Source organism: Falco naumanni, chromosome 11 (genome assembly GCF_017639655.2).
Source record: "Falco naumanni isolate bFalNau1 chromosome 11, bFalNau1.pat, whole genome shotgun sequence".
Lineage (NCBI taxonomy): Eukaryota > Metazoa > Chordata > Aves > Falconiformes > Falconidae > Falco > Falco naumanni.
The window spans coordinates 14,299,028-14,318,707 of NC_054064.1; the positions used below are offsets into that span (position 1 = coordinate 14,299,028).

Here is a 19,680-nt window from a genome sequence, read left to right on the forward strand (position 1 = left end):
GTAGATTTACTATGTATTCAGTCTCCCTTCAGCCTCCTTTCTTTTAAACTATTTTTAATAGTATTATGTTGGCAGCGGCATTTTTGCCCCCTTTTCCATATCATTTAGGTTTAACAGCACAGATTATTGGAGAAGGCAGGGAATGAGTGTCCATAGTAAACTGTGCTGTTATAAAAACTACTTATGACTACTTCATATCACTCCTACTTTCTCACTTTTTGGTGTATGCTATTAAGAACCTTTTAAGAAGATGTAAAAATAACAAAACAAAAATAGTTGAGAGTAACTCCCTCTGCTCTTACAACCAACAAATAACAGAACAAACAAGAATTTAAAAAAAACAGAATAGACGTAGGGAAAGTACAATATAGTTAGATTTATTTGTTCTTATCTACTATTCCAATCTCCAGGTAACCATATCTGACAAGTCCTGAAATTTGAGATTATTACCCACTTCAGTGTGGGGGCCACCAAGTTGTTTAGAGGCTGCAAGTCAGCTGATTACTACCGTCGTGCCTCAGTATGAGGTAGTAGCTTCAGTTTCCTCCTTTGAAATGAGGAAGACCAGCAAAAAAGTTATGGTGGTTTTCTGCTGGTGCATAATTTGAGTCAGCTGTAATAACCTGAGCTTTATCTGTTTAGTGATTCAAACCTGGCTAAGACCTAGCATCATAAAGCTATCGTACTGATTTGACTGTAAGGATGTAGTTCTGTGAGGCACTTTTTCCACCCAAGAACTATGTACTGGGAAAATCTGACTTGCATGTGACTCTTCTAGGTGTAATTGTATCTTATGGCTACTTTTAGGGCCCTTAAAGCTCCTTCCTCATGTGGAACGAATTAGCTTGTTCTGTGGTGGGAGCCTTGGACCATGCCGAAGAGCTGTGCCCAGCAGCAGCTGCACCTGTAACAGACCTGTTGCAGCTGCAGGACAAGCTATTGGCAATTCAACATTTCTGATAGGAGGCTTGTACTAATTTTAGCTCTCTGGCCAACTGAAACCTCAGTATTTTTTCAGTTTTGGGTGTGTGTTTGTTGATTTTTTGGTTGGTTTGGGTTTTTTGGGTTATGGTTTGTGGGGGTTTGTTTGTTTGTTTGTTTTTTGATGGACAGGCACTGCCTGTCTGGCAACCAGTTTCCTGGAAAAGCAGGGCTTTTTGAGCAAGCTAGGAGGTGAAACCATGCTTGGGAGGTCAGGCTAGTGTTACGCACAGGATGGATATGTGAGGTTGTGGGTGGGCAGCGTGTACGTAATATGAGGAAGGGAGCAGGGTCTGAGGATGGCTATACTGTCATATATGAAATGGAAAGGTCAGTGGAGTATGGAGCTCTAGAAGGTGGCTAAATATTTAAATGCCAGCTTCACTATTTTTGGTTTGTTCTGCTCTCACTTAGAAAGGAATGCTTTAAATTTTGGCCAAGGTGGTATGACTGAAAACCAACTTTTATATTTACATTTTTCCTGATCCTATTTCACATGTTTATTTTTTTATTTAACCAATGCTTTTACCAGAAAAATGCTGGGACAGCATTTTTAATCAAAATCAGGTAGATTGGCACATTTGAAGTGAGACAATGTCTATGAAGTTCTGTGGAGATGGATGTCTATCTGCTTTGTGTATATAGCAACAATATATTTCTGATTGTGGGAACAGGTATGCACATGTCTGCATATTTGGATATACACTGCATTTATGGTCTTGGGTAGCTTCCCACTACTTTCAGCAAAACCCAGGATGTCATTTGTGTTTGTGGCAATTGGTCAAATCTAAAATTCTGTTAATGTCCATTGGATTATGCAGAGGGCAAAATAACCCAGATGCATAAAACAGAGGAGCAAAATAAGCATTATGATCCAAAAAAGGTGTGTTAAGAAACTCTTCTTAGTTTCAGTTTGCTTGGAGTAGTAAATTTTACTTCCCTGTCATTACAGCTGTTAAATGACTTTTTTCCCGAGCTTTGCCATTCTCATCCTCAGAGCTGAAAAAGAAAACAAACAAAGCCATTGCATTTTAAGACTAACTTTGTATTTCTGATGCTAAATCTTCTTTAGAAAAAAAGACTGCACGTACCTCCGGTTGTTAATCCAGCAGAATAAGCATTGGTTTTAGTGTTACAGAAAGAAATCAGTAGAAGGCATTAGTTCTAGTAATTTTGCAATAAAGCGAGTATATTAAGAAATTACTCCATCATCACTATCTGAAAATTAGCACACTCTCTTCTATATCTGTTTTATTTCTGTTACCTTCACTAACACGTTGCAGACAGACGATATTGTTCTTGACTAGATGCTGACAGATTAAAAGGATGCATGAATAATTAAACAAACTCTTTGTTTAAACTAAACTCCTCAGTGGGAGCTGTAACTGTTTGGAAGCTTTTTCTTTTGTGTTGATGTTCACAGAAAACTTTCCTCTCTTCCGGGTGTGGTGAGTCACAGTGGGAGTTAGTCATCTTCCTGATTTAAGTCTGACAGAGTAACAAGGTATCTGTGTAAACATCAGTATAGCTGTTGTCTGTAACTGGGTATAACGTGGGTTAGTTTGAAAGTTACAGTGCAGGGCAGATGATTAAATGTTAAGGTTATTTGTAGAACAGCAATGTAACGCTGTAGTTTGATGTGTAAAAATCCTCCCCCCCCCCCCCGACGTTGATCTGAGAATGCAGTTGGGAATAATCTCTAGCTCTCTGGCCTCTTGGTTTGAAGGGTTACCCAAAATAGTGTGTCTCGTTCCTTCATCCTGCGTATGTGTCTGTACTGAGAGACAGGGGGTCAAAGCAGCTGTTTATTTGATTTATGCATGTCAGCAAATGTCCAACTCGAGTTATGTTTTGAATGCTGAAGTTGTTGCAAATCACTGAAGCATCTGAGTGTAACTGTATATCATAGGGCCGTTGATGTTAAGCTTGGCTCTTACAAAGACCCCATGTACTGTCTGAAGGCCAGGGAATTCTGAAAGCTTCAAGTCCTTGTTGTAGTTTGAGGGAACAATCAGTCTGATGCTTCACTTACAGACAATAGTCTGGTTTTGTCTTGCTCTGTGCATTATAGAAACCTATTATGCATGAATCTTTAGTAAAAAGTATTTTTGTGTGTTACTTTATTCAACACAAATAGACTGAAGTCTCCATTTTGTTTTTTGAAGGTTGCACAGCTTCCAGTGGTAAGGAAAAAAAAAATTATCTCATCTAGACTAGCTACCTGCCAAAAGCTGTGGACCTTTGTGTCCCGTGAGAGCCTGTAACACGCTGTCAGTAGGTTTTACTGCCTGTTCGGCTTCAGTTTTTCCTTTCCTTATTCATTCCACTATGTCTAGCCTTCCCCCCTGCCTTGAATTTTTAGTTTCCCTAATGAGTATTGAATCTTCTAAACATTTGCATACTAATTCATTTGACTGAAATTAAAAAAAATAAACTCTAATAATGCAAAACACTGGTGTCCTGATTATAGCACTGTCTCTGTATTTTTTATGTGAGGGCGCATACTTGGAGATATTGGTCCTCCACCAAACTTATAGGGAAAGGAAAATTGGTCCCATATGGAAAGAGGTATGTCATACATTTCTGTTGGTTTGGGGGCATGCTGAAAGCTCCTAATTTAATCTGATATTTCTCTGTATACATTGGCACATGGAACAATTCCCCTGCCTCCTAGTTGTCCTTGACAATTGCTAACTTTTTCAGTAACTTGCTCTGAAGGTTCATTTCTTTCCTAAAGCAAGACTGTTACATAAGGGACCGTCGACTGTCTCCTAGTCTTGTCCTGTGCTTCCTTGCTTTCCATTCTCTTTCAGAGACTACTTAGTGCCTATTTAATGTTCAAATCCTACAATTGCCTCCCAAAGCTTTCATTTCAGAGAGAGTTGTTTTTTTTGTATGGTTTGTTGTTTTAGTAATGAATGATGAGGTACCAATAATAATTTTGACTCTCCTCTTTTCACTAATAGTGTTTAGGGTGAACCTGCTAGGCTGGGCATCAGTGGCTGCTTTGAAAACAATTTATTTCCCTAAGAAACAACTCTGTGTAATACATTGTTCTAGATTTAAGAGGCTTTCCTGGTTTTGTTTCCTTTTTAGAAGTCACAGTAGGATTACAGGACTGCTTGGGAAAAATTGAGTCACTTCCTGGCTTTTTCCACTGATCAAAATGTCCCAGGGAGTGACAATAAATAGATGGAGGGGTAAAGAGGAATATGGCTTAATTCCAAATTCTACTGAGCACTTAAGACACTCACTTGGAGGCAGTGCTGACTGTTGCGGTATATTTTTGAGGCAGTTGCCAAACTGCTTTTAATTTAATTGGCACTGGGTTTTGCCTAATTTGCGATTTTCTCCCTGGTGTAGAATACTTATATGTAAATGGGTAAGACCGAATAAATATTAACAGAACAGATTCTCAAACATCTTTGCTAGGTCTACACTTACCCCCTCTCCCTGAAAGTCAATGTTTGTTTTCCACTAACCTCGAAAGAGGGAGAACCCATATTGTTCTGAGAATGTCTCCGAGTGTAGCAGGGAAAATGAAGACATTTCAGACATTTCTTTCAGGAGGCAAAAATAAGCAAAGATTGTTACAGACAGGTGCTCGACTAACATCTTGTGGCCTATACATGGCCCACCTGAATGGTGCTGCCAGCTCATAGTTACTTCTTGGAAACCTCTTTCCCGAGATCCGTTCAGGAGCAACCATGCAGCAGGCTGTAGGATGAACGCATTGTTTCAATAGCAGCCAACGGGTGGCTGGGTGGGTGAGTGCCACTCCTCCAGTACATGCCTATACATACATGATGGGGAAATTAAGGGACCATCCCCAAAATACAATGGGTTGGAGCAGTGTCTGGAGTGGTTTATCTTGCCTGTAGCAGCTACTTCTGCTTTCAGTTGCTGGCATAAGGGTTGGTGGCAGCAGCCTTTGGTCCTGGCGGACCAGGGAAGTGCACAGGTGGCTGAATTGGTGCTTGAGAGGAGCAAAGGTCCTTTTAAGTGATAGAAAGTTGCGGTGGCTTCAGTGATCGGAAAGGCTGGGCAGCGCTGCTGGAATATTTCAGGCTGTTGTGTGCATGACTGCACAAGGGTGATACTTCTGTAAACTGGGATCAGTTACTTACTGAACAGCTCTTCCTAAGTGGTGCATACTCATGCAAAAATACTCAAAAGGCCTTACATGATCCAATGACCACCCTCTCCTGGCTTTAGCTGTGTTGTAAAGAAATGCTGGGCTGGCAGTGCAGTTTTAGGCAGGGCCCAAACTTACACATTTGCTGTGAAATTACAAAATTATTCAGAACATAGGCTGGAAGAGGAGCAGGGATAGAACGTGGGATCAGGACCCCTGATCTTCCTAAAACTCAAACACAGTGTTCTTTCCCTGAAGCAAATGTGGCTACTGTCTGAGATCTGTTGTCCTGTAAATATACTTAAATGCAGTTCAGTTGTATACCTTAAAGTGCAACGTAATCATAAAGAAGAGCTTTCCGTGTTTCTGGAAGAACTTGCTATTGTTCTTTTAACCTTTTATTATAAAACTTTATAGTAAGAAATGGGCACCTTGAGTGTTAATAGAATGTAAAAGTGTTGAATATAGCACTATTGACTAACCACATGTAATGATGAAAACTATTTAGTTGTCTTTCAGAGGCTATACAAATATCTCACTCAGGTTAACAAAAAAAAAATGTTAAAACTTACATAAACATTGTCAATGCAAGGTTGGCAATGCTGGTTCCAGAAAAATGCGAAGTAAAGCTTGGTTATTAAACAGTCTTTCAGATTTAAGGAGCAATTTGGATTATCTGGAAAGTAGTTAGAATGCAGAAAGGCACAAAAACATTCCAGTGAGGAGAGAGTGTTCGGAAGCAATGCTGTTAGTTACCTGGTAGAAATAAAAACTAATTCTGCTAATTGAGGTAGCATTAATGGAACTTTTAATTGTCACTTGAAAGAGAACCACTTTTAAACTTCGAAGGTTACAGGAATGGCTTTTCTGAGATAGTTTATTTTGCAAATTTTGATATGGTAACTAGTGCATTGCTAAAGATGAAATAATTAAACAATACTGAAATGCAGATTGGTATTTGTTAACAAACAAGAGCAAAGAAATGATTAGTAATTGCATATTAGTCAAGGAAACAGTCCAAACAGTAAAGTGAAACAGTTGCTAGCAGATAAGAATAGTATCAGTTTGCTACATGAGCGAACAGCAGTAACATGATTTTCCTTTTCTGTTACCTGTTAGTGAGGGATCTTCAGTACCATCTCCAGATACCTGACTGTGAAGCTGGGCACGGTGTGTTGGTGAGCTTAAGCGTTCTTCTTGTTCTCGCAGGGAGATGGAATTTTTGTGGGGTACCCTGTTCAGACTTGCACCCAGACCGCTCACAGGGTTTGTCTGAGGGACTTCTGTGATTTTCCTGCTTGGTGGCTGATAAACCTGACTGTAGTGGCCTATGGGATGGTATGCTGGTTTCTCAGATTTGCTCGTGTCGTCATCATCATCATCGTCAATGATAACCAATTCTGCACGAATAACACCATCATATCGTGACAATTTTTGGTCTGCTTCTGCATCATCATCATCAATGCGCTGATAACCCATGAAAACCATTGTTACTGGTTCAGAATCATCCACGTAACATGGTACAGCTTGGACAATGCTGTAATGCACATCTTCCTCATCTTGAGGTGCAGGGGATGTTTCATTAAGACGGCAGGGGCTTAAAAGCCTTGTCTCATTGTGTCTTTCTCTTGTGTCCTGGTAAGGTTTTAATTCCTCATGTGCAGCTTTTCTTTCTTCATTATGTATCACCTTGTTCTCGGGATTAGTGTGCACTTTCTTCACTGAATGGGAAGGTACTGGAGAGGGAGACTTGGGCTTTATTACCTTTGAAAGATCAAGCCCATTCTCTTTATGTTGCTGTATAAAGGGCTCTGTTTTGGAGGAAAATTCTGTCTGATGATTGCTAAATCCATTAATCTCTCTTCTCTGAGTGTCCTCCTGTTTTGGTCCAGGGACTAATTTGTCTTTCTGAGGAGTAACTGGCCTGCAAAATTTGTTTGCATACACAGGCTCATGATACTCTGTGGGAGACTGGGAATTTTTTTCAGTTGCCTGTCGGAGCAGGTCCTCCACCTCAACAGGAGCAAGTTCATCCATCCCATTTTGTGTTGTGCTGCCATTTGAGGATACTGCATAGACTGACTTCCTGCCATCATCGTAGACTTTAATTCCTGTCTCTTTAAACTCCTTTGAGGGAAGAGGTATTGTTGATAGCACTGTGTTTTCTCCTGTCTTCATGTCTTTTTCAACTTTAATTTCCATGGCAAACAGTGCTGTTGAAAGAAACAAGACCTCAAACTGATAATTCAGCAACCACAAGAAATATTACAGAAGAGTTCTGACAGTGATAGAGAATGACAGTCAGAATTAATTACCAAATACATGAAATTATCACATAGGTAACCAAAATATTGGATTCTCATTCTGAATGCCCCCTTCCATCCTGTCGAAACTTGAAGTGGAAAAAAATATTTTTGTTTGGATCTAATTCTGTGAGGAAAACTAAGCTGTTGAGGAGCCAGTTTTCATTATGCGATTGACCGAGAAAGCCAGATTTAACCTTGGCCCCTGGTGTTGTGCTAGGCAGTAGCAGCTGAGAGAGCTTAACGTGCTACGGGGCTAAAGAGTCTTGGGCACTCAGAAGGGCTGGGAGGCTTTGTAGTAGTTGGAAAACTACCAGACTGCGGCTGGCTGCCCAGTAAGTGTAAGTGCGGCTAGAAAATGTGAAATGTATGATATGAAGGGAGGAACTACTTCAAGTTATGCCAGCTAGAGGAGTGAAATGCTAGAAAGAAGTGTAAACGTTGAAAACACTTGATCCTAATTCCCAATGGGAATTGCCTTACACCAGTGACCTACCTCTCAATTTTGATGACCTCACTGACAACACAGCTTAAATGAGAACAACATTGTCCCATCCTGTAATATTTATTCTTCCCCTAAAGTGTATTAGAGTCAATTTGTAGGAAGTCTTTGCACATATTGACACCTTCTAGAGTTACTAATAAGCCGTACCTTGTCTCTTTTCTTCATCAGTGGCAGCATGTGCTGTACTTCTCAGTGCAGAAGGCCTGAAATACTTGGGAAGGTCAGGTATGCTGGCGTATATGTAGTCTGCTGCCTCTGAATAAAGAAAATCCACAAAGCATTTACTGTATTTTCACTGACTTCTACAAGAACATTTTTAATTTTTTTTTTGTCTAAACATACCTTTTTCAACTCCTGCTTTTTCAGTCTTCACAGACTAGAAAAAGAGAACCATTAACAATAAATGTGATTAGTCAGTTTAAGTTGTTATCTAGACAGTTAACTGATAGTTTTAACTTTTTGTGTGCACAGCTTCATATAGAGAAGGGGCTAAAAGTGAAACTGCCTAGCTGGAGCACGGTAAGGGAGGGTGAGATTTTTCTGGTCTTTTTCGCTGATATGATTCCAAGTCACATGGAGAAGGGCAGGACATTACAAAAGTGTTAATTGGTGATTCAGCCTCACACTGTGGCCCAAGCTGGTTGGTTGGCTTCAAAGATTGTCAAAGGCTCTACTTTGACTTTCCAGTTGTGCTTATCTCCCTGCATTTATTTAGAGAGAGTGTATGTGTAAGAGCAACCGGAGAACTGAAGTTTAAGTTTCATCACTATATTTTTTGAGATGATTTAAAGTGATTTTCAAATTTCAAAATGACTTTTTGACAAAGACTAATGATAATATTAAGTCAGGTTTCACTATAACCTCAGGGATTTGGGGGGAGGGGGTGGGGAAACATGATGCAGTTTAACTGGGCACATCATCGAAAGGAGTATGACTATGTCACCCTCTGTACCCACTCTGTACCTGTTATGTCTGTCTTTGGCTGACATGCAAAGTTGCTGGTTAGTAGCAGTGCTGTATTTTTGAGCTGTGCTATAGGTGAGTAACGATAGGAATTGCTCCCGCACCCCCATAAACAAGCAAATGGAGGCATTTGGGCACTTGAATAGTGTAACATGTTGACCCCTTTTGTATTTGAACTACTGTCACCTTAGACACTCACAGGAACCAGCTAATTCCCTTTCCCCTGGTTATGATGAACGAGTAATGAATTCTTCTGGAGTAATTTGACACTAACCTTTATTATGTCTTCTGTTGTTTTCTCAACAGATTTCAGTTTCTTTAAAATTGCTTCTTCCTTAGCTGAGACTTCCATTTCCTCTCTTTCCAGAGCCTCAATTTCCTTCTCCAGTCTGCAATCACAATTCCCTTTGATTTAATACCAGGCGGAGAATAACATCGCAGATTCAATACGTTGTGAATATGGACATTAGTGGGGCTGGTTCTACTTACCCTGACAAATTTTTGCTCTAATATGAAATCATCTTATAATTTCATATGCATCAGGAAACAGTGTGAAATGGTATTCTCTCTCTTTTTCTTTCTTCTTTTTTTCCACCCCCACTCCCCCAAAATGTACCTGCCATTGATTCCTTCTGAGCCTACTTTGAAAACAGTGGCTGAAACTAACTTATTTTTCAGAAGGGAATAGATAAGAAATATAGGGCCCCACAGGATTTCCTCATCTCTAAGCAAATTTTCTCTCCTACATTATCTCAAGAGATGTGATTACTTCATTGTAATTAAGATGTAGGAATCTAGTATACAGACACCAGGATTATGAGTTTGTGCCTTAATTTTGTATGTGTACCTGTACACATGATGAAAAGAAGCAAATTTTGTTGTAAGAATGTCAGAAGGATGTTCTTGTACCTGGTAGTACTTAAAGGGCTAGAGTACATAACCTTATATGCTGTATTTTATTATATGTAGCTAAACTGTATTCAGGAGGAGTCCTTGTGGAGGAAAGTTCTAGTCAATCTATAACTAGAAGTTACAATTCCAGAAGAGCCACATCTATCAATGAAAATCAAACTACATTTGTTTTTCTGAGGGGTAGAACAGGTATAACTTTTTTTAATAAAATAATAATGACATTTTCAAGTATTTTTTATAGATAAAACAGCTCTTAACTAATTTTCTAATATGTGAGTTAGTACAGCTAGAAATCATAATAGTGATGTGCTTTTCAGGCTGCTTTTAGGAAGTGATAACTTCATATTCTGTAGATTTTGAAAACTAAGCAACCTCATAGTGGGAGGATGCTCAAGAGTCTATATTCTGAAGCTTTTTTTCCAGTCTGACTGGGATTGAAAATGAAGAATTTACAAACACCCAGGACGATGACGGGGCTTTCAAAGAGGTGTGTATGTTCAGCTCCAAGATGCCAGGGCAGTTCTCCATGGTTTTGCATGTGTGAACATGGGTTCTAGGATTTCAAAATTCTTTGCTTTGGTAAAACAAGTGTAACAGTGCTTGACTGATAGCCTGAAGCTTGATTCTTCAGCGGAAGAAATCTTGGTTACAAATGCAAGTTATTGCTGATGGGGGTGGGTGTTATTATAGTGTTCCTGATAGACTAGATCAGAGCTTGTGTAGCTACAGACTTAAAAATACTAGCAAGTGTTAAGGGCTCCTTTTGGGGGCTGGGTACTAATTACTAGACATAATAGACTATACCTATTAACAGACATACATGTGTTGTTCTTTGTCACTCATCAGCATTTTGTGTACTTAATTCTCTGGGAAAAGTGCTGAAATCTCGTTTCTGGAAAGCATTCCCTTTCAGCAGAACAGCAGTCATGTAAGACGCACTGCTTCAGTGTGCTAGGACAAGCAGCCGGGAAGGTTGATGTTTGCAGCATTTGCTCAAGTAATATCCTTACGAGTGTTACCGATGAATTTCCAAGAGAAAATTGGGTAGTTCACATAGGTGGATACATGGTGCATCAGGTGCAATTAGGTGAGACTTCCAACAGTAAGGAACAATTTTTTAAGGATCTGTTAGAGGAGGAGCCTTAATTGTACCCAGGTCTAGTCAGCAAGACCTTTGTTTGACAGACTACAAGCCTTCCTCTTATGAATAACAAATACACTAACTTTGGATATTCTTTAGATAGCAGGATATTCAGCAATTGACTTATTTCTGTCAGATTTTAGCAACGCAAAACGGAAGTGTCTTGCTAGTTGCGACTTGGCTGATGGGCTAACTGTGTTCTTAAGAAACCTTTATCATTATGTAAAAGGGAGATTGAAGCTCAGCAGTCCAGATTTTTTTGGGGCTATTTACTTCTGCTGTAGGTCTGTACATTATTTTAAAATGGTCACAGCTCCCTTTGCCTCCCTTTTTTGCTATATGTTAAATCTATGTTATGTGGTTACTCACATGTTAAAGCTAAGTACAATGTTTATGGCATTTTTCCTAATTAGGGTTTTTATTTTCATAGCTCTAGGATGTTTGACAAAACAGTTCTAATGGAAAGGTCCAAGATAAAATATCTAATCTCTGTATGTTTGTGAGATAGAGAAAGCTACGTATGGTTAAAGAACATCTCTAAGCTAAAGTATCTCAGTCAAGTTCTTTTCTCTAAGGCAGTGACTTAAGCAGGTGTCCCATATCCTTTTTTTTTTCCTCCCTCTTTCAAGTCAAGACCATTCCTTTTTATGTAAGTGCATATTTGTTAAGTTTTAGATAGAAGTTTGCCATATTAACCTAGTAGTTGGGAAGCAACTTTTCCATGAAGATCTAGAATCAAGTCCAGATTTAACTCTGAACTGGAACTTGAATTGGTTTTCTCATGCTATAGGTGAGTGCCATACAGCTTCAGCTTCCTGGTTCATCTACCTCTTCTTTTTGGGATCGATTCTGGAAGAACTTCTTTTTACTTAAAGGTAAACCAAAAGCAAATTTCAAAACCTTCTGTATTTGAGTGAAATATGTCTTCCATTGGTTTTGAATCCATGTCAGAAATTGATTACTGTAGACTTAAGGCAACTGTAACTGATACTGCTGGGGGCTGAGGTCAGTCAGAATAGTTACAACTGGATGATCTGAGGCAAAGTTACAAATAGAATAATGATAGCCTATAACACTGACAGAAAAGATTGTTTTACATTTTGACTTACTGTTTAGTATGTGCTAGGATCCACGGTATTACACCAAAGTTAACATTAATAATAGAAGCCTGTCATCCCTTTAAAGTAAGCAGACCAGAAAAGTTGAATGCAGGCTGACAGAGAAGCATTATTTATCTCCTGTGTGACTGCTTGAGAAGTCTGAAATAATAACACTGTGGCTCTTGCCCTATATAAACCTAGATTTATATAGCTACAATAATAGGATACTACATGGACTTTTATCTGTCAGTGAGAATATCCTCTTTTTTGAAACACAAAGGAATCATAGATCTCAGAACTGAGATGTGAAGAAAGATACATTCAGGATGAAAGTAAAAGCTTAAAAAAATATTTAAAAGCAGATAGCACTTTGGACCTGAGCTCTGCAAGATGCCCTTAGGACCCTGTTCAAAGGTAATGATTATAGTGCTGAAACGTCAAAATTTTGTGATGAGGGGGATCAATAATCTTGGAGGGCTGTAAAAGAAACTAATGCAATAACCATGTGCTATATTTTTGCACTTCTTACAGAATAATATTTGTTTAATATATTGAAATTTTTACATGAGATGATTGCAGTATTATCATAATGCAAAAATTAATCATTGAAAGCACACATAAGCATAATGAACTGAAGAATCATTAACTTATACTATGGGTTTATTTCAGTCTGGACTGTAAATACTCCTAGATGCACAGGTTGAAGAAGAGGAGGAAAAATCCTGGGAAGATATTAAAAAAAAAAAAAAGGAGGGGGGAGAAAAAGAAAACATAACCCCACATAAATCAAAGATGATAAACCACATATGGTTATCTGGGAGATCAAGAAAAGTATTATTTAAGTTTATATATGCTCTCACACCCATACCAACACCCACTTCATATGGTGATTAAGAGGACTAATTAAGTGCTTAGTGGGGCTGGGGAAAAATTCTCATACCCACGTAATGGGAATTGCATCTAGACCTTAAGTATCTCTTTTGTACTCATACTTGTGTATAAACATAGATTTTTATGGTTCATTTTCAGAGGATATTGTGAGTGTGCACACTGGAATTTGTTGAAAGGAAACTTTTAAAAGATGCAATCTGTGTAGTTCAAAGAAATCAAAGTCCTTTTGACTTCATGCAGCTGAAAAGTTAGGCCAGCATCTCTCTGGTGTGTCTAAGTCTTTAGAAATTCTAAATCAGTGATATGTTTATGAAGTTACATCATAGTTTGTATTTGTCTTGAAAGAGTCTAGGAGCTAAGCTAGCAATTACACAAAAATTATCTTTCAATGATGCTGCTGTGTCTTGTAGAGAAAGTATGGCATAGCTACTGTATTAATGCAATCCTTTGGATGTTTGTTCTTCTCTCCATAAGTAGTGTTCGTTATTTGAAAAAGGAAAACAAGCAGCATGGAGGTGTGGATGGAAGAAGGAACCTTAGAAGCTGAGATACTAAATTGGAGGTTTCTCTGCCAAAGTAGTAACTGAATTAAGGAATTCTGGAGTATACCTGACTACTGCTGGCCACCAGCTGCTCTGCTGGAGTTGGCACCACTGCCACCCCAGAAGAGAAAAAAATGAATGGTTTAAGAATGAAAAGCAGATAGGAGGATACCACCATGGAGAATGCTGGGCTGGGAGGAAAAAGCAGTTTAGCAAGTCCTCACGTGTTCTGAGGTGAGTCAAATGCTTTAGCAGCTCCAGAGTCCATCTAGTCTTAGCCTGCCTTCATGTATCGCATTATAAACTATTGAACAGACCTTAGTTAACGTGATGTTGTTTGTGCATTTCTAAATGTGTTGTTTAGCAACTAATTCCATCAAGAATGAGTGCTGTTGGCTGCAGATTAAATGAGAAAATAGGACTCCTAAGTCTTCAGCTTGTACCCTGACCAAGGACATGCTCACCTGTAACTTCTAACGTGTAAAGGGGGTCAATAGGACAGATAATGTAAATGCTAATTTTGGTCTGTAAACAGAGTATTCAGCTATTTGTCTGCAAGGTGTTTCAGACCACTTGCTATTCACTGTGATGTTGATACAAAGAATGGAATTCTCCCTTTTATCAAAAAATGCTCAAATCTGAACTGATTAGCAGACATACACTAGCTCTATTTGACAATTGAGTAAGAATGTCTCAAAACAGAGGTGCTGTTTAGGAGGGTGATTGAAAGGCCCATGCCACTGTTGTAAATAATCTGCCTGCAATTGTGATTGTCCTCTCAGCAGAAAGAAACAAAGACTGGTCTAAGGGTATTCAAAAGTCTTGAAAGTGATTCAGGTTTTTTAACTGAAGGTAAACCCCGTGCAGAATAATCAGAGCGGACAGAATCTGTCTGAATCAAGCGAAGATTATTAATCAGATGCCCAGAGAAAGAATTCTGCTGAGCTTCTCAATAATGTATCTTACTGCCCCTGCATGACATGTGTCTACATGATCAGTTTAGCAATCTTTGATTTACAGGGCAGGTCAAAGATACGATTTCACATATATGTAGTCAAGCAAGCTTTTAACTTGGGTGCTATCTATGGCATAGCAAAAGCAGTGTGCAAGCACTGTATGGTGCATATTTCTTTTTTGTGGACTTTGTTCATACTGAACTCTGTATTACTAGGTTTCTGTATCACTGTTGACTGGTTTGAAACTGGGCTGGGTATGTCTAAACAAAACAACGATATCTGGAGGGCAGCATGGATGTTCTTCTAGAGGCCTTTGCTAGACAGCTATTGAGGGAGTGGTAGGAGGTATAATTTATAGCAAAAGATGCTCAATATGAATAAACCTGCTTAAATTCCTAGTTCAGAGGGGAGCTCCCACCTGACTCCAGGTGTGATGTTCTGCCTCCATTCTCCATCTGTGAAATCGAATGCCCTTACCTGAGTTCTTTGTGTATTGGTGAAGGTAAAAGCTGCCAAGGACTCTAAGTTGCATAGATTGTTTGGTTATGAGAGTAAGTGTATCAGTAATGCAAGTATTTCTTTTGATATCAAGGCCTTACAAACCTCCAAACTGTCTCTAGAGCTTCAGCAATGGTGAATTAAGCCTTCTTAATTCAGGGTGGCTCAGGAATGTAATTAGGAGCATTTCTATACTGATTTTCATTTTCTAGGCTGTATTATCCTGTGAAGTTATTATTGTAAGAGTGAAGACAGCGTGTCATTTTGTGTTATACTCTTTGTCAGTTAATCTTTTCATTTTATGCTGATGTAATTTGTCTGATTCATTTGACCACAAATAACCTGAAGTATTTCAGATGTATGTCAAGAAGTAGGAATTGTTTTAAGGAGGAAGCAATTTGGTGGAGCTTCCCAGGAGAAGTCATGGGCAGGAAAAATTAGTTGGTAACTGGTATTAACGACAAATGGCTGTGGAACTACCTGGTCTGCCATGAAAAAAATAAATTGCCATGAAAGAGCAGCATATATGAAGCCATAAGAGGAACCACTCACAAGTTTCATTAAGCAAGTCTAGTAAAACAAATAGCCTTATATTCTTGGAGAAAGAATAGTATTTTTAATAAGAGGAGAAAGGCTACGATCTTACATTTATTGCAACTTTTTCCACTATTAGTGCTTACAGTTGCAAGTAAACTAATTTCATTTTTGTTAGCATTTAAATTGCTGGTTTATTGTCAGAGTATCAGCCATGTAGATATACAAACATTGTTTGTGCTTGTAATTAACTGAATCTTGAACTGTGTAGGAGAAGAATTCCTACCTATTACATTTCTCCCTAATGCAGGCATGTAAATAGAAACTATTAAAAAACCAAAACACAACAAACAAAACAAAACCCCCAACTAGATAGCAAACCACAAACCAAAACCAACACAACAAAACAAACCTGTCATCCCTGTATCCCACCTACATGGGAAAGGAATTTTAAAATGGCAGGGGTTTGTACATGCTGAATGTTAACCAAGTGTCTGGCAAAAATTCCAGTGGGAAGGTAACAGGCACATTTCTATAATTAGGCTGTTACAGGCCCAGGCTCACATCAAGTGTATGAGCTGAGGAACCTCCGTCTCGTTTGGTATAATGTGTGCGCTGTTTGTGATGTGATGCAGTACTGAATGTGCAGTCTTGCCATTCAGTGTTATCTGCATCTAGTCCTTGTAACTATCAAAACACAGAGACAGGCTGAGGTGTTACTCCAGGATTGGCGTTGTGATTTAAGAAAGCAATCGGGGCCAAATGATGGGTTTATGGGTTTGGCACTTTCATTTCTCCTTTCTTAAAGCACAAATACATTTAGAAATCTTCCTTTAAATGCCTAGGAGCATCTTTTAAAAGACCTGGAAGCTGCTAATTCAGACAAACTTAATGCCTTTTCAACTTTTGATCCGATCTAGAATTAAAGCAGAGGTAATATTCTTTTGTGGTGCTAATTTACCTACAGGAATTAAAGGAGGCTTTCAGATCTAAAGCCCCAGTTGGGTTGCTTTTTCACTATTTGTAATAGCAATAAGTTCTAGTAATGTTAAAAAAAGTTTATATGGCTATATTCAGAGGAGTGAAGAGCCTCCCTATGCATGTTCGGTTTTGGTCTCTGAGGGCATAAACATTAAGGCCATTGAGCTGATGGCAAATTCAGGACAATAATTACAAAAACAGTTATCAAGACTCTACAACTGTAGTTATGAACACAGGATTCTGTGAGACATGGAGGTGACATTATGTATGTGAATAATCAACCCTATTAGCTGAAATCTCTGAATTAGTATTATAGGAAGGTTTTGAGGTCCTAATCCTACATTTCCAAGTCTTCCCAGGGATAGGACGGGAGGGCCCTGCTGCCAGCATTGCTGTGAGATAGCTCAGTTGCAATGACTCGTGGCAGAGAAACCTAAAGGTATGTGAAGAGGTGACAGAGTAGAGCTGGATGCTGGAGATAGAGTACATTTCCTGCTAGACTATTTCACTGTTTTAAGGCAATCGATATGTCAGGAGTTCAGTAACTTCCCTTTTTAGGGGCTTAGACATTCACAGACCCTGACTATAACACTTGTTCTGTGTTTGAGCATCATCAAATGAATTGGCAAGAGTGTAGATGTAGGTTATGTCAGGAGAATAAAAGCATCCTTCCCACAACATAGCCACACACCAAATCCAGTTCTCAACTTGGTTCTGAGACTTAAAGGCTTAAACCTCTTTTTTTTTGTTTTTAAAGATAGCCCATCACCGCATTTCTTAGGGCATAAAGGAGAGCTCTGCTAAACCTCCAGCTCTTACACAAAGTCAACAGGACTTTGAAAATCTACCCTATCCTCCCAGTGCCTGGAGAAGGGCTGAACTTCCAGTGGGGTGGTTGCTCCTGAGCCAGTCCTTCCCCACACAGTTCTCTTTCCTGGTGATCACACCATCACAGGGACCCCTCTTGCAGGTCCTCATAATCACAACCTGCTGGGCTGTTTTTAGAGAACACTGTCTACCTCCTACCACTGCAACAAAGGATTCTACGGAGGTGCGTGAAGAGCTGTTCTGTGGAGAAAAGTGCTTTTGAGCAAGAAGTCAGCATAATTATAGGACAAACTAGCACTAGGCTGCTGCCTCTCAGCCAAGACCATTATCGTTTGTGTTGGAGAGATGGAGTAAGGAGGGAAGTGGGTGGGAGATAGCTGGGGGAGGTAGTCTTGGTGACAGCTTTGCCAGAAGAGTGTGTGTAGGAGGACAGTGGAGGAAGAGTATGGTGGAAGGCTTTGTACTGAGATAGAGGAAAAAACATCAAGAAAGGATGATGAAACTTTACAGAATCTAAAGAAATGTAAACACTTAATCTTTTCTGTGAGTGCTGATGGGTAGTACCGGTCAGTATGCCTGGACCCAGGGAAGGAGCTGATTATGTACAGAGCCCTGTGGTGTTTGGGAAAGGCTAGCTGCAGCTAACAGGCACCTAGAATCATATCCTTCATAAATAAAGGAGTTGTATGTGAGATGTCTATGCAGTTTGATGTTAGCCCAGTGTGGTAGTGAGGCACTAGGCGCTGAGATTTGTAGGAACGTCTCTAATAAAAGGTAGAAAAAGGCCTTTACTATAACAGGCTTCTGAGAATAAATTGAGACAAACCGGAATGAAAGATAAGAGAAAATAAGGCAAGTGATACTAATGGAGCTGGGCAGCTTGCACTGTTCTGAAGTGCTGTGTTATAGTAAAAGTCAGGTACTAAAGGCTGTGCAGGATCTGGTGAAACTGAAGAACTTTTAAAACTATTTACTGATACTGAAATTCTGATTCAACAATTGCTATCTCAGAGCAAAACCCATATATTGTAGCTTACATCTAGTGAGTATAGCGTGGAAGGGGTATCTGGAATGAGAGAAATAAACACTTTGCCAGGTATTTATTGTGTAATTTCATAAAAATTCACAGTATGGAAGCTTGCATTTTGTATTCTCTAATTCTAGCTGACTAGAAAATACAATAAAGATTACTCTACTCTGTACATCGAACTGCATACATTTAAGCTCTTGCTGACATTTTAATCTTTTGCAAGATAAGGAAGGACTTGTGAGAAGGGACAGTTGTAATGCAGACAGAAGGGCAGGGGTACTACCGTACCTGAAAAGGTCTTGTACCCTACCTGAAAATGTCTTGTTCCAGCTCATGAGTCTTTTGTTGGTCCTCCTGATTCTGCTTTTGCATTTCTTCTTGCTCTTTTGGAGTGAGAGAACTAAGGCCATCCAAGAGCCATTTTTCTCGCAAGGCCTTTTTCTGATGGAGAAAAATACAGACGAGTAAGTGTACTGTAAAAGTTACGCTATTCAGTCATTTACTGTACTTGCCTTGATGCCATCAGCCTGATCCACGTTCTTGTGCTGTAACTAGCATAAGGCAAACTGACAGCAGTGAGTGCCACTAAAAAGGAAATGCTAAAAAACATTTATGTTTTGAGATTGACTTAAAGCCAAACTCATTAAGAACAATGTCCCATTTTATTAGTCCACCCAACAAGTATGTAGAGGATGTCAGTTGCTACCTCTAACAGATTAATGTTTTTAAGTGGATCCAGTGGTATCTCTTTCTTCAATAAAGAAAAACAGTTGTATCAAAGTGTACCTATTACAGACTCATGTAAAAGGCTCCAATTGGATGTGCTATCATTTCATTTCGATAGACCTGATTTCTGGGGTCATAGCATTGCATAGATTCTGGGAGAGGGTATAAAAGATGAAAAGTTTCTTTAAGGAAATAATTGTATTTCTTTATAATTATTCTTTATATTTAAATTTCATATATAAAAATACATATTATTTCTATTTATTTATATAATTTTATTAAATATATTTAAAATATTCTTTAAATAAAATTGTATAAGGGGAAGAGATCTCTAGGGAGTTAGTGATGCAATGCTATCCTTCAAGTTTACAAGGGACTTGGGTAGTTATAGTAGCGAACTCGCCTCTCATCTGGTGAGGATGTATGGAGTAAGGGTGGGACAGGAAAGATGGAGCATGGGTGGCTGATGACTGGTTAGTGTTTCAGCAGACCTGCTGCATCCTTAGAACTCTGTTGGAGGAGCAATCCAGGGCTTACGTATTTAGGTCTTGACATGTTTAGTGCCTGTGGAGTTCTGTGCAGCAGTGCCTTACAAATGGGTGTATTGCATGTGAACAGGTGAATGGATCTCTCGGCTGTGCTTTCAAATTTTGA

The 19,680-nt window shown here is 39.1% G+C and overlaps 1 protein-coding gene across 1 annotated transcript in view; it reads right to left on the reverse strand.

The window, feature by feature from the left end:
* Window positions 1-356: 356 nt before the first annotated feature.
* The window catches only part of PALMD (palmdelphin), a 29,946-nt gene continuing 10,622 nt past the window's right edge, over window positions 357-19,680 (reverse strand). Inside the window, exons 3-8 of the mRNA XM_040610027.1 lie at window positions 18,611-18,741; window positions 9,162-9,276; window positions 8,267-8,300; window positions 8,072-8,179; window positions 6,229-7,329; window positions 357-1,980 (exon numbers count right to left, since the gene is read on the reverse strand). Of these exons, the coding sequence (XP_040465961.1) occupies window positions 1,937-1,980; window positions 6,229-7,329; window positions 8,072-8,179; window positions 8,267-8,300; window positions 9,162-9,276; window positions 18,611-18,741 (1,533 nt within the window). The 3' untranslated portion in view covers window positions 357-1,936. The remainder of the gene's footprint in view (window positions 1,981-6,228; window positions 7,330-8,071; window positions 8,180-8,266; window positions 8,301-9,161; window positions 9,277-18,610; window positions 18,742-19,680) is intronic.